The sequence below is a fragment of the Pleurodeles waltl genome, chromosome 4_2 (genome assembly GCF_031143425.1).
Source record: "Pleurodeles waltl isolate 20211129_DDA chromosome 4_2, aPleWal1.hap1.20221129, whole genome shotgun sequence".
Lineage (NCBI taxonomy): Eukaryota > Metazoa > Chordata > Amphibia > Caudata > Salamandridae > Pleurodeles > Pleurodeles waltl.
The window spans coordinates 268,205,988-268,221,722 of record NC_090443.1 but is presented as its reverse complement, the minus strand read 5'-3'; the positions used below and the strand labels follow the sequence as shown (position 1 = coordinate 268,221,722).

The 15,735-nt window shown below is 44.8% G+C and overlaps 1 protein-coding gene across 1 annotated transcript in view; it reads right to left on the bottom strand.

Moving 5' to 3' along the window:
- Nucleotides 1-15,735, bottom strand: part of CDC73 (cell division cycle 73) — a 515,645-nt gene that overhangs the window by 63,903 nt on the left and 436,007 nt on the right. Inside the window, exon 15 of the mRNA XM_069231104.1 lies at nt 1,532-1,632. Coding sequence (XP_069087205.1) covers nt 1,532-1,632 — 101 coding nt within the window. The remainder of the gene's footprint in view (nt 1-1,531; nt 1,633-15,735) is intronic.

Here is a 15,735-nt window from a genome sequence, read left to right as displayed (position 1 = left end):
TTTGCCTAGGTACCAGCTGAATTATGGCCCAAAATCCACAGCTACCTACTGTGCAAAACAGGTTCAGTTTTCAACAGAAAAAAGGCCAGAAAAGGCCTATCCACAAAAAAACACACAATTTTTAGCGGGAGACTTGGGGGGGAGGAAGGGGGAGAGGGAGTTGGTGGAAGGATGTTTGTGGTTCCCTGTGGGCCTTTCCATCACAGGAATGTGTGGAAATGTTGTTTTAGTCAAATTGTGAGGTTTGCAAAGGATTCTGGGTAAAACAAAAAATAACAACAACCACCTTATGGGGGCCATGGTCACCCCCACCTTGGTTCCCACCAGGTATCTAGCTTTCAAAAATGTTCAGGTTTGTTATGTTTTCCTTGGTGCCAGCTGAGCTAGGCCCCAAAATCAACAGCTACCCATAATGGAATAAAAGGGTCAATTTTCAGTGGAAAAATGTGCTGTGTCCATGTTGCATTTTGGGCTGTTTCCAGTCATTGGCACTAGACCTACTCATATAAATGAGATACCATTTTTATGGGAAGACATGCGGGAGCACAGAACAGTAGACTATTTGGCATTGCCAATTGGATTTTGTAACATCTGTGCCTTCCAAACGTAAGCCAATGTGTAAGAAAGATTATATTTTTTAAAAATAACCTGTAAATCATATGCTAAGATGGGTAACTACAAACTTAGAGATGTGCAAACAACCATTAAAGATCTACAAACTTTTCCAGTGTATTCCTTTTCTAAGTAAGAGTCTTCTACTTCCTTCTATGTTCTGCTCCATCTGCCATTGCTTGTATCCCAAACTAGCAGATCTTTGTACCTAAACCGTTCCTCACACCTCCCAAGAACAAGATTATTTACTTCAAATAAACAAAAAGGGTTGAATGGGAGCTGTGCCACCTTTACCATTGAGACCTCATTGAACTGAAAGGCTGAGTCTGAACAGAAGGAAACTGAGTACCATAACAAATGGATGTTCAGTACCTCAAGTTATGCACATGAAATTAGGTTTCTTGTCCGTCACTGGCTGTACCATCAATGTTTTGTGCTCAGTACAAAGAAGCCCCTATTACTAGGTATGAATAGTCCATTTATGCCTCTAAATAGGAATGTGGTAGCAGAGGCACTGAACAATGAGCAGGCACATGGCAAAACGGAGGAGTGGGACTAAATGGCACAATCCAAGCACGATAATTATAGCACCAAATAAAGGCCACATTATCTAAACATACTGTGCAAAAAAACTAATTGTGCAGAAAAAATAACTTCAGTTTCCATCAAATTGAAAACATTTGCAAAAAAGGCATCTGTGAAACAGGGCTTATCAATCAAAACCTTCCAGTGGAGGCCATGTAAAAATGTAAGACTTTCAAAACATTGGCATTTGAACTAATTCGGTTTTTCATTTTATGGAGTTTTGTTAAGAAATATCATGAAATGCACTGCGCATGCCAAAGGTGGAAAGTTATCTACTAAATAGTAGAGCAACAAAAACACAATCGTTAACACGCTCAAAATATTAACAACTTACTTTTCGCAAAGATGTCTACAGGAGACCCATCGGGCAATACCCATGGCCAGCCCTTGAACTGCCAGGCAGGACCTTGCACAAAAACAGCCACTACTCGATCCCTATACAGAAGAGGAAGAAGGTACATAAAATATACAGTCATGTGTCATGAGAGCAGCAACTCAAAGTCATGGGTACAGTTTTTGGATAGTTATGCACTTCACGTGTACTTGCTTACTGTGCTTTCTAGAAACTCGGACTTCAATTGAACAAGCTAATGCTCCACAAAGCTGTTCTTTATTTTCATTATTACAGAAGGTACTAAATAAAAGCAATATGCAACATCGTTATATTGAACTCTTTCTGAATTCAACTGCTGGTGGTGGTGCTGGAATGGGAGCAATGGGTTATGGCAGAGCTGGAATGGGTAAGTGTAGAAATTTGTCAGCTGGGCATCTGCACACACCAAATCTGGTTTGGCGCTGTCCCAGATGAGATGTTGGTGCCACTCTAATCTACCACCTCCATCTGCTCACATCAGTCGTTTTGACAGTTTTTTTTTCTCAGTGGTCTCTGTGTCTAAGGGATGACACTCTTGAAAAAAACGATTTTAAATCATGCAGAGACTGATTGCAGATGTCTGATGGACACCCTTCTTGTCATTGCATCAGTTGCAAGCTTCCCTCCGTAGTGACTGCTGTGCAAGATGAACCAAAAACCATACTCTGTTGCAAAGTCAAAATTCGCTATTGTGGAAGTCAGTCCTGTTTGAAGAATGATCAGCCACAAGAGTGAGTGAATACATGCCCATAAGTCACGAATCTCAATTAAGAAGGCCAACGTAAAGTCAAAAATGGTTCTCCTACTCTTTGGCACTTTAGCTGTTCAGACTCCCAGCACACCAGGTACTGCCAAGCTGCAGTCTCTATCCTCCACTTCTAAAGAGAGCCAAACTTTGCTCTCACTGTCAATTTTCCCTAGGGCCAATGACTACTCCACAACAGCTCAGAGAGTGGAGATGGAATAGTTTCTTACCTGTAACTCCAGTTCTCTCGTAGGGGTATTTCCATGATAGTCATGAGTTCTGCACGCCTGCGGGGACCCCGGAGCACTGTTCTGAAGTGTGTTCTTAAGTGTAGATGTTTGCCTTTCTTAAAAAAAGGCCTGTAAAGTCACTTAGGAATATCAATGTGCAGCCTAGAGGAAAAGCTACAAAGTCCAAATTGTTCATTCTTTTGGTTGAAAAAAAGGAACCTGTAGTACAGATATACCTTTAAAACAGATTTATTCTAGAAATGTAGTAGAAAACATCTTTCCCAAACTTTTTTACAACTTCAAAATGAGGATGAAACAATGCAGGACAGTGTAGCCCATAGGCTGCCATTATACAGAATGTAAATAGAGCTGTGCCTTTAAGAAGAGAAAGTCTTCCTGTAGGCTTTTTTCCACCAGAATGCCTTCTCTTTTTGATAAGTGCCCTAGCTGTGGCACGAAAAAGGCCAAAACAGACCCACATCAAGTCTGTATTATTTGCCTGCTGTCATCTCATAAGCCTGATGCCTGTGACATTTGTAAAACCTTCTCGAGGCGCACCCTTCGTGACAGGGAGAAAATCCACCTTCAGGCCAAGGAGGACAGGAGACGGAGAGGACAATCTACCACAGAGCGAGGAGAGGGTCAGTCTTCTATCAGGGCTCTCACTGTGTTCTCTGGAGCAGCTTCCAGATCTGCTCACAAGCGTCACAGGTCCCCGACGACGTCGAGAGCATCAACGTCGAGACAAGGAACGGCTCTGGCATGCTCGCCGTCGAGACAGCGTAGACATTCGCCGTCGAGAAGTTCCCGGTCCAGGTCACCGTCGACGCGAAGGGGAAGATCGATGTCGGTGGACAGTACTCGCCGTTGGAGACGATCGCCGTCATCCCACCGACGTCGAGGGAGATCACCGTCGAGGGGCTCTCCACGGCGAGAGGAGTCAACGCCGAGAGGTACTCGGCGTCGTCGTACTTCGACGTTGAGAAGCTTGTCGGCGTCGAGAAGGCACTCAGAGACCAAGGAGCGTCTATACCACCTCAGAATCCTCGGCTTCTCTCATTCTCTTGCCACCTTCGCCTCAGCCTTCTCCTCAGCCATCTCCTCTACCACTGACACCTCTGGCACCTACAGCTCCTCCGCCGGTGCCTCTTTCAGAGGCTGCCCCAGTGACTCCTGCAGAACCCACGAGGCAATCTCGACATTCTTCGAGACGCTCTTCTGCATCTAGACATCGTCATGACTCGGATCACAGATCTCCTTGTTCCCACCATAGACACTCCTCCTTATCCACAAGAGATTACTCTCCGACGTTATCTGACTCCCCGTCTCCGAGAGTTTCTCCCATAGACGATGTCAACACTTTTCAAGAGGTACTAATTTGCGGTGCTACCAAGCTGAACATCCCTCCGGCAGTACCCACTCCAACAACCTCTGTCATTGCAGCTAAGTCGATAGTGTTGTTGGACTTAACTTGCCTTCAATCGCAGAGGATTTGTATGTAACTTCAATTACCACCATCCAAGATAACCCGATATTTGTAGTGACTTTCTAGTGACTTTATTATTATTATTATAATTTTTTTTTTATACAAGATGCTAATTCCTCTGTAGGAAGCTGGTGCAGTGTGTGGTGGACACCTGTGGTGTTACACCTTACATTGGTTCCAGGCTGTAAGTAAGGCTCACTTGGTCAAGAGCCAGACGGCTTCTCAGAGGATGTCAGGGGGCATCTATATCAGCTGGAGAACCCTGGGACACTAACAGGAGGTCTGAGTCTTTGAGGCTCACCGCCAGGTGTTAGGTTTTGCAGAGGGGAGTTGTGAAGCACCTCCACCCAGTGCAGGTTTTGTTTCTGGTCAGCACAAAGGCTCTCACCCAATGGGGTCCAAAAATCATCTCTTGGTGGCAAGCTGGCACAAACCAGACTGTTGTGCACCTAAAGGATTAGGTCAAATACAGGGGGTATCTCTAAGATGCCCTCTGGGTGCATTGTTCAATAAATCCAACACTGGAATCAGTGTAGGTTTATTGTGCTGAGAAGTTTGATACCAAACATCCCAGACTTCAGTGAAACCATTATGGAGCAGTGGCAGCCGTAATGACAAACTCCCAGACCATGTATCAAAGTGGCATATTAAAAGACGATGCTCTACGTTTTTTTGGTAAGTGTGAGTGCCATATTTTTTTTTCACATTACTCTAGCCTTTCATGTTAAAGTTTTTTAAAGACAGATATTTCACATCTGAAAACATAACTGGTAGACAAAATAGACTGGTGAATTTTACTTTCTGGTTAATTGGTGTAAGCCAATTCCTATTAAATGTTTTTTAGCTGGTTTCACTTTAGTGTTCTACGTTCTTGCATTGTATCTACCCTGTATTGAGAGATAGGTATTTCAGTGGGCTCAGTCCAAAAAAAAAGTGTCATCCCTTCTAGACAGCTGCACTGTTGTGACTTTGTACTTCAGAATAAAGTACAGATACTTTTTCATCCACAGGATAAAGGTAATTATTTTAGAATGATTTTATTTATAAGACAGAGGCTACGTAAGCAGTATCTTGTTGCATAGAGTTCAGCCTTCTAACTTTGCATACAAACTCCCTCCATCAGCTCCAAAAACGAAGCAATCCTCATAGATTTTCCAAGATGGAAGCCTGAACAAGTGGTTAGGGGTAGAATTCGAATAGGAATTCGAACACCCATTTTTTTGGCATTGTACTTGAATGAATGAACAATGAAAAGATTTGTATATTACCTCGGTTACCCAAAAGATGATGCCCTGGCACTGAGGAATTAAGGAGGTAATTAAGCAACAAAAGTAACACTGAAGAGCCAAGCTGTTAGCCTCTTTCTAAATTGAAGATGGCAGGACATATGTATGAAGCTGACCTGGTGTGCGTTGGGTACCTAAGGTACTTACACCTTATACCAGGGCCAGGTATGCCCTATTAGTGTAGTGTAGGCAGTGTCTAGAAGCCAGGCTCTCTAGAGATTAGCTGTGGATGAGCAGCCAAGGCTTATCTATAAAACATGCAAAGCTCATGCACCCGCCTTAGAACACCACCATACACGAAAAAGACTATAGGTGGTACATCCTTCTCCGTTCAAGCACTGGCCCCCTGTCTCAAGTACAAAAGTACACGTCTTCCCAACAACATGTCAGCTAGCAGAAGAGACCTTGTGCGACCTGGGGGGGAAGCTCTAGACAATGGGAACTGAGACTGCACTGTTAGATACCAAGATGAAACATCTGCAAACAGCAAATGCGGTGAGAGGAAGGAACAACCTCCTCTGGCATTAAGAGACCTCTTGGTGCCTTCAATTAACTTGACAATTCATTGAACTGTCAACATTAGAGGGGCGTTTGATTAAACACAGGCATGGTGCCTTGCCTTCTGCTTTTATTGACACACTAACTTATATTTCAAACCCAGACCCGATGATGCTTCAAAATAAACAATACATTTGATAAGTGAGACAATGAACTACCATTGTGATATTAAATAGTGAGAAGGGGCAGCAGAAACACAAAGAACGTCAAAGCACATTTGGCTGACCACCAACTGACAGAGTAATATAGCCTGAAAACTGAGACGTTAATGCAGGAGTAGGACTGAAAAAAGGAAAGGTTTGTTTTTAGAAGCAAGATAAAGGATAGCAAGATAGGTTCAAAATAGATCTCAAGAAGAAGTAGTGAATTGCAGAACTCTGGATGTGGGTACCAAGGTATGCGAGGCAGTCTGGGTTTTTCTGTAGAAGGAACAGTGAGAAGGGGAGGATATCATTACTGTGGATTTAAAGAGGAACATTGGAGACAATTCAGAGAGGCTTGAAAGTCATGCAGGAAACTTTCGAAGACAATGTTTTTGTTGAAAGGAAGCTAGAACTGGTCACTGGTTAAACATATAGGCTAGAGTTGCACACATCAGCTTTGACGCAAGTGGGAAAGGGCACAATGTTTTGTCTCTTGGTGTTGGTGTCAAGTGTGTATCTGTTACCAACTAGGCTTGTTACTGTGAGTGTAAGTTACAAATTAATGTGTTGAGTGTAGAATATGACAGAGGACACCCTACATGCATTGCTCACGTGGCCCTTTACCAGACTGCAGTTGCGCCTATGAGCATGAAACAGCGTTTGTTGTGAGTGAGCCTACTAAGTGGTGTACACTATATGGTGTATTTGAAGCAGTGAGGATAGCACAGTATGCATGGGATGCTGAGTATATAGAACCATGCGCTAGTGTGTATGAACACATTAAAGTTAACTGAATGATGTGCATCTGGGAATTTTTGTCCAAATCCTGTGATTGTCCATGTTGCTTGTGGCAGTTTGAACTCCGTCAAAGTAATGAGTCGTCGGGTCTCAAGTGTTGATTAGCTATGGTGCGTGTTAAGTACGATTTATTTTGTGATTTATTTGTATGTGTGTTTGGCAAAAGAGTGAGACACAAAGTTGCGAACCTTGGTTTACCAACTTTCTGTAAGAATATTGTATTCATTGTATTACAAACCCCAAATCACTTCCCTGATGTGTGATGAATAAGCTACTTACCTTTATTAATGCCTGATCTGGTAGAGACAATATCTAACTGCAGATTTCTTACCTTAGAATAATCCCAAATGTCAAACTGGATCAGGAAGATTTTTCATGAGCAGAACCCCTGCGCGCAGGTAGGTGGAGTTGCTTGGCTCCAGGTGCGTTGACAGCACTGTCTGCAGCATCTATATAGTTGCCAAATAGGCACGCAAACGTCAGTTTATTTATACGACTTACCATGCCAGAAGCGCAGAGCCATGAAGAACACTGACCACTGGTGCAGACAACTAGGACCCTGAAAGGGATACAGCCCTGTCCCTAGAAATCTGTCTGCAGAGCGGGAAGGAGGGGTGTGCCGGTAAGCAATCTGCAGCTAGATATAATCTCTCCCAGATAAGGCGCTACTGAAGGTAAGTAACTTGTTTATCTGATAGAGACTTCTAGCTGCAGATTTCTTACCTTAGAATAGATACCCAAGCAATACCATCCCAGAGGTGCGTCTGCAGACCAGTTTCAGTCAAGGAAGTCCTACAGGGCCAAAAGGGAAAAACACCCATCACGCCAGATCTGACAATCCAGGCAGTTTTGTCTGGTAAACGTGTGCAGGGAGGCTCCTGTTGCTGCCTGACAGAAATCAAGGACTAGAAATCTACGTGCTAATGCGGCAGTCGCATCTTTGGTGGAATGAGTGCACAAGCACTCACAGGGTTGCTTCTTGGCCAATGGGTAGCAGATTTTAATGCAGAACACAATCTATCTGGAGATGGTACTTTTCTGAACAGCACAACCCTTTTACCTCTAAACACACCCCACAAAAGAGTTGATCATCCAGCCGGAACACCAGCATGCGGTCAAGTTAGAATGACAATGCTCGTTTGTGGTTTAGGTTATGGAGAATCTCCTCTTTCTGGGAAGGGTGAGCATAGAAGGTAGTTCAGGTGATGGACTGACCTACGTGAAAGGGTGTGACCACCTTTGGATGAAAGAAGGCCCATATGCGAAGCACAACATTGTCAGGATGAATGGATGGATGGATAAATGGGGTGGCTTAGATGACAAGGTGTATAAGCTCGCTATCTCAACCGGCAGTTGTGACAGCCAAGAGGAAAGCCGTTTTGATGGTGAGGAACAGCAGAGGACAATTGTGAAGTGGCTCAAAAGGAGGGCACCTCAAGAATATGAGAACAAGATTCAAATCCTACTGAGGTATTATAAAAGTAGAAAGTGGGAAAAGATGAACCAAACTTTTTAAGAACCTATGTACAATAGAAGATTTGGAAAGAGACTTAATCAGGCAATCTGAGGAACGCAGAGAATAAAGAGCTGTCAAAGCTGTCAAGATAACATCACTGACTTCAGGAGGAAGGTCAAAGGCTGTCAATTGCCGCCGCTCAATCTCCACACAAGAAGGTGGCGATTGGACAGGTTTGGGTAGAGAACACACCCTCCTGCTGCAACAGAAGATCATCCCGAAGGGGCAGCCTGATTGGAGGATCAATGGGCATGCTCAGTAGCTCGGGATACCAGACTCTTTGTGCCCAGTCCAGAGCCACATGAAAAACCTGGGCCTGGTCGTTCTTGAACTTCATGAGAACTCTGAGCAGGAGTGGAATAGGAGGAAAGGAGTACAGGAGGCATGAGCTCCACTTGAGATGAAAAGGGTCTTCAAGCTAGGCCACCTTGGAAACTCCAGAACGCAAAACTGATGACACTGCGTGCTCTTGGCAGCAGCAAACACATCTAACCGCGAGTCTCTCCACCTCTGAAAGACCTTGCACCACCTCCGGATGGAGATGTCATTTGTGATCCAGTAGGAATCTTTGACCAAGTTCGTCCGCCCTGGCTTTCAGAGAACCAACAGGTGTTGAACTACCAGTGACATGCCCTGATGTTCCAGCCACGTCCAGAGAAGCAAAGCCTCTTGACAGAGGGTTCATGACCCCACCCCACCCGGGTGAAGTACCACATGGCGGTGGTGTTGTCCGTGGAAACTTGGACCAGCCTTCCGTTGATGGAGAGTAGAAAGGCTTTCAATGTCAGTCGGATCACTCGGCGCCCCAGTTGATGTGGTGTTCAAATTCCACTGAAGACCAGAGTCCTTTGATCGCCACCTCTCCGAGATAGCCATCTCATCCCAGTAGTGATGCATCTGTCACTACTGTGAGATCTGGATGAGGAAGGGAGAAGGATCTGCTGCTGACCCATTTGTGGTTCTTTAGCTACCACTTCAAATTTTTTGCAGTTCCTTCCGGGACCTGGACCCTGTCTGAGAGATTCCCTTGATGTACCCATCGGAAATCAGGTCCCACTGTAAAACCCACAAATGCCATAGTGCATGTGTTATCAGCAGGATACAGGCGGCCATAAGCCCCAGCAGCCTCAGAGCCTCTCTCATTGAAAGCCAGGATAGAGGCTGAAACATCGGTATAGCCTGAATATCCTGGACTAGCTGTTTGGGAGGATGAGCTTGAAACTGCACTTTGCCCAGACAGCTCTGATAAAAGGGAGCATCTGAAAGGGAGTCAGGTCAGCGAGTGCAGGAGGTCCTCCGTAGTCTGAGGTGAGAGATGACAGTCTGGGCCAAGCACACCTTCAACACCCAGTCGTCAAGAAATAGGAAGACTGACAACTCTGTTCTGTGCAGATGAGCTGCAACCACCGCCACCACCTTGGTGTACACCTGAGCGGCGCTGGTCAGGCCAAAGGGGACCGTAACCAACAGTTAATGCCCATGGGCAGGCAGGACAAGGATGTGGAAATATGCATCCTGCAAGTTCAACGCTACCATCCAGTCTCCCAGGGCAGACAGAACCTGAGCCAATGTGAGCATCTTGAATTTTTCTTTCCAGAGGAAGTAGTTGAGGGGCCGCAAGTCAAGGATAGGACGAAGGTCTCAGTCTTCTTCGGCACCAAAACGTAGCAGGATTAACAATCTAATTTTGACATCAGGACCTTCTGTACGAGATCTCTGGCCAAGAGAGCTGCAACTTCCTTGCGGAGAAGGGGGAAGATGATCCTCTGTTAGACCGTCTTGAGATGGTGGTACAGGGGAGGGGGTGGTACAGGGGAGGGGTAGCCACAAAGGGGAGCGGGAAACCCCTTTGGATTTTCTGCAAAACCCACCTGTTTGATCTTTATGGACTGCTAGCAGGGCAGGTGATGGCATATACTGCTGTGTGTTCAAATAAGAGCAGATTAGCAGGGTGTGGAGGCTGCAGATATGGGAATGATGTGTTGGAATGATCTGGTCCTCTGGTTGGTGGCTGAGTGTGTATAGGTGTGGTTGGTTGCCCCTTCCATAGCCACAAAAGAGGCGAAAAGCAGACTGGGTTTGGTGCAGGTCTGAAGATAAAGGACCAGGTGGCAACCAAACTGTCCTTAAATCTCTTGAGCGCCAAGACTACTTTGTCTCCGAAGAGCCATCTAAGAGCATGTCCATCAAAGAAAATGTGACATCCTTTGAAAAGCCAGTAGTTCGTAGCCCAGCGTGCCGTCTAAGGGCCACCGTTGACAAAACTGCTCTGTCTAGCGACTCTGCTGTGTAAAGTCCACAGCAAATTCTGAAGTTTGCTGCATCTCTCCCCCATCTGCTACAGCTTGGGAGAGCACGACCTGAGCCACTTCCGGGACCATAGGCAGCACTTGTGCAACAGTATCCCACAGACCATGGGAGTAGTGGCCTAAAAGGCATGCGGTGTTCACAGACTGAAATACCAGGCTGGCAGAAGAAAACGTCTTCTCAAGTGTCTCCAGCCTCTTGGAATCCCTAGCCAGGGGAGAGATGGGGAACAAGCCAGGGTTGACATGGGAGGTGGAAGCCATGATGACTAAACTCTCAAGGGTGAGGTATTGAGTGAGGAAACTTGGAAGTGGCAAAGGGCAATTGTCCTATTGACAGGCGCCCCTGTGTTGGGTTTGTTCCAAGTACCTTAAAGGACATCTGTAAGCATCTCATTAAATTGGAGGAGTGGTTCAGATGGGGAGACTCCCGGTTGAAGCACCTCTGACAAGACTATGGTCTCGACCACCACTGAGGGCAACTGAAGTTAGAGGACCTACGCACCCTTCCGCACCACCACTGCAAAATATGTTCCCTCCTCTGTAGCCACGGTAGGGGGAGAAGACATGCCAGCATCTGGGCAAGTATTCAGGCCACTAGCTTCACCAAGTTCCTCACACCAGTCCATATCTTGGTCATGAGGCTGGACTTCTTTAGGGTCCAGTGACCCCTCCCCATTCCTCCCCTAGACCAAGCCTATAAGAAAAGAGCTCAGAATCTGATCTGGGAGGTAAGGTCGCTGGTGGACGCCAGGAGAGTCGGCACCAGGACCAGCCCGGGGAAGGTTGAGGTGGTACGACTGGCCTCTTTCCAGATCCAGAAATGGATCCTTGTGCCTCCACTGGTACTGGGACAGCCAACGCGGAACCAGTAGTGGACCCTGCCGACCCTGAAGGTGCAAAGGAGGGGGGGGGGTCAGCCCAAGCAAATATGAGGCGCATGGCATCATAAAAGTCTGTAAGCTGTGTGGGGGTCGCTCCGGCTCCCCAAAACTTGGGGAAGCGTGAAGTCAGTCCAGGCACAGGCTCAAACACAAAGCGAGGCCTAGAATGTGGCCACTCATGCATCTTGTTAGCAGACAGACGTGGAGGAGTCAAAGCATGCTTCATCAACTTCTTTTTGTGCTGGGACTTATCCGAGTCTCCCGAAAAGTTTAAATAGGACACAGACTATGAGCTCTGAGATTGATCCCACGACTTCCCTCTCAACCAGGACCTTGACAAGCACGGATTTGCACAACAGGCCACCATCAGCCTGATGGAGCGCTCCTTCAAAGCTTTGGGATTCACCACACGGCAGTCAGAGCATGACTTCGGTTTGTGGTTGTCCTGGAGGCAACACAGGAAAACGAGGTGCAGGACTGACATTGGCTGATGACATGTACCGCAGGGCTTGAATTCGGCCTTGATGAAATCCAGGAGGAAATCTTTAAAAAAAAAAAAGCCTTGCCAAAATATTTTACAAAAATTGCAGCCAAGTGACTGAAGGTGTGCCCTTCCCAGATCTGCGTTGGCTGACGCAGAAATTAAGTGACATCAGCGCACCTGGGTGGTGCCTATATAGGTGCTGCAGACATCACTTCCAGCTCGAACTATGGACCCATAGCCAAACAATGCTTCCTAGCTGCACATAAGGGTAGTTTTCACAAAAAATCCTCCAGATCCAGTATGAAGCCTGGGGTAACTCCAGGGTAAGGAATCTGCAGCTAGAAGTCTCTAGACGATGCAGCTAGCGTTTCATCTGAAATGTCCCAAGAGTGTCAGTCAGAACGGTGAGTGAGATCTGCGAAGAGTTAAATGCAAGGTAATTGGAGTGCATGTCCCTTATATACTAATTAAGGTATGCATAATTGGAATACACTATTTTAAGTTATCTAGCTCCATTCCTTATTATTGGAACACTGGCTTTGGTGTAAAAGCTGCAAAGTGTAGTCAAAAGTACTGCAAATTCTGACAGATTAAGAGGACTGCAAAGCTGAGAAATTACGAGTTGTATGGGCATGTACTCTTGGCTTAACTTGATGGTATGTTATGACAAACCTAACTCAGTCAATATGTCATTGCAAGGAGTGCAGAATAAGTAATTTTTGGATTAAGAAAAATCTATTTCAAGAGGAAGCCAGTCAATAGAAAAGGGACAGTTGGGCAAATTGTTCAGTCCTGATATTGGAAGAAGAAATCGAGGAAACAGCAAGCTAAGTGTTTTGGAACCAATTAAATGTCACATTAAAAAAAATCACTTAATTTCCCCCAAGGCTAGCTTAGATAAACACTTATTCAGAAGACAACTGCAGTCTGAACTACTGGGTGGTCTAACCATTTTAGGCTGAGAATATGGTGCATGCTACAACCAACACCCCAGGAGATTGAACTTCCCCCACTGACCGAAACACAAGAAGCCCCAATTAAGAACATCTTTGCTGCAGGGATTTTTGGTTTCTAGAACGCCACAGAGAAGATGCAATGATTATTTCAAGACAGGAACTAATAAAAGAAAGGTCTCTATCACATACATGATATCAGTCCTGGCATACCATATGACAGCTGGGTACCCTTTTCATAATTTTCTTCAACATCTACATATGCTCATTAGAACAAGCAGCCAAATGTCAGATTTAGAAATACAAGCATATGCCAATGACACTAACATCTACTACATCTCTCCGGAAAACAGAACAGGAAACGAGGTCAACATCACAGAGCACCTTGACCTTATACCAGAATATGGAGAATTCTCTCATGCCTACATGGTACAAAAACAGATCTCAAGATAGTGTGGAAAGCAAACAATTCCCCACCTTCTGAGTTACCCTACACATTTTGATAGCCACCAGCTACCCCAACGAAAGTTAAAAAAACTTTGGCTTCACTTTTAATTCAGACGTTATTTAGACAAGGCAAAGAGGTCAAAAAGATTTGAAACTTCCCCCTGCTTATCAAAAACCATGTTGTTGCAACAAACAGCTCATGCAGTGCAAGTAAAAAAAAAAAAAGAAATCACTGGTACTGGCACAACTAGACTGCCTCAGAGGAGACAATATGCTCATAAACAGCAGGAGAACAAAGTCTGAATATAGGATATTTGAACAGTAGGAAAATGTTGTGACGTTGCCAAAAGCCAGTATACAACAACTCTACAGAACCACTATATAAATACCATAAATCAAAGTTTGTTCGGTCCATGCTACAAGTATGTTGTTAGATCTTTCACTTTTGGTGTTTTAATAATTTAAAGTGGAGCCTCAGCATTGGCTATGAAAAACACTAAATACTGTTTGATGAAATATTTGAAACTGACAGCTGATTCAAAGGAAGATATGACAGTGGGAACATAGAAGTTCAGACAAACATATTTTTGCCTAACTGTACCAGGGACTATCCATACTTCCTCTCAAACAGTGGCACAATTGTAATATTTGGTATTTACATTTACAGTTTCAGGATTAAGATCCATCAACCACCAAGAAATCATAAACGTGATACATTTGCACCATTCAAAATTCATCTCTCAACATTTATCAGGGGGTTAACACTTGTAGGCACAGGCCTAAATGTGGCCTTTAACTTAAATGGGGCAATATAAAATAATTGTAGACCACTGACTTAAGAGGAGAAAGGAAGTTTGGTAGTCATGCCTTAATAGATCACGGCTTGACATACATAGCAGAACAAGTGGTGGGGAAACAGATTTGACCTTTAATGAAGATGGAAGGCAACATTTGTAGATTTAGTCAACATGAGCTCTGAAATTGCAAAAAGTAACATTTATTTAGTCAGGGAAGTCATTATTGAAGAACAACAAGACTATGAAGGGTGAAGAGTATGACATGAGAATAGTTCTTAAAAGGGGTGAGTTTGACGAAGTACAGAAAAGTTGTTAGTATATTAATGATTGCAGACTCCAACAGCACAAAGATTATGCAGCAAAGTCATGTAAGTATTGAAACGTGAAGAGAGAGGCACCACTCACTGAACAGACAAGCTCTATGTATGCTATGAAACTGTTTGAATTTATCATTCAATGGGTGCCTTTTTAGTCACTGGCAGGACCTTTCCCATCTTGACATATCTGCTAGCATGACTGCTCTCTGCATTAACTAAATTTCCACATGATCTTTTGCTTCGTTTAGACACCTTGGTTTGTGCTCCATCAATATCAGGAGAAGCAAGTGGACATATTATGGTTACATCAGCAAAAATGTTCTTGCTTGTAGATCTTCATCTACATACCATTAACGGACAAGTCACTTAAGTTCGGTAACGTCTTATCTGGTAGAGAAAATATCTAGTTGCAGATTCCTTACCTTAGAATTTCTATAGGCGTCAGTCACGATCTGGAGATTTGTCTCAAGCAGTACCCCTGCATGCCGTTAGGTGGCATAGATGTCCTCTGCGTCCGTTGTCTACGCTGGATAGGACTTTGCAGGTCTTATATAGGCGACACCCTGGTGCGCTGACAAAGGTTCCTCTTATGACTTTCCACACCAGAACCGCAGAGCCATGAGGAACATTGACTCCTGGTGCGTCAAAACTAGGGCCCTGAAAGGGAGTCCCTGTCCCTAGAAATGATTTTGCAGAGCGGAGAGGATGGGTGGCTTGGTTAGGAATCTGCAACTAGATATTGTCTCTACCAGATAAGGTGTTACCAAAGATAAGTAACTTGTCCATCTGACAGACATCTAGTTGCAGATTCTTTACCTTAGAATAGATACAAAAGCAATACCATCCCCGGAAGTGGGTATGTGAACTACGACCATACTAGAAAATCCTCCGCGACCGAACAGACAAAGTGCCCGAAGAGAGTAGGAGGTGTAAAAGAGAGCCAACAATGAGTTGATCCTCCACCCGAAACTCTTTTGTACGATCAAGGTAGAACAACAACGCTCTTTTTGGGTCGAGGTGATGGAGACTCTCTCCTCTTCCTTAGGAGGATGTTTGGGTGCGTAAAAAAGTAGGCAAGGTGAAAGACTGGCCTACATCAAAGGGCATAACCGCTTTTAGCAAAAAGGAGGCCCTAATGAGAAGCACCACTTTGTCAGGATTGATGGAAAGGTAGGGCAGCTTACATGACAATGCATGGAGCTCACTCACCCTGCG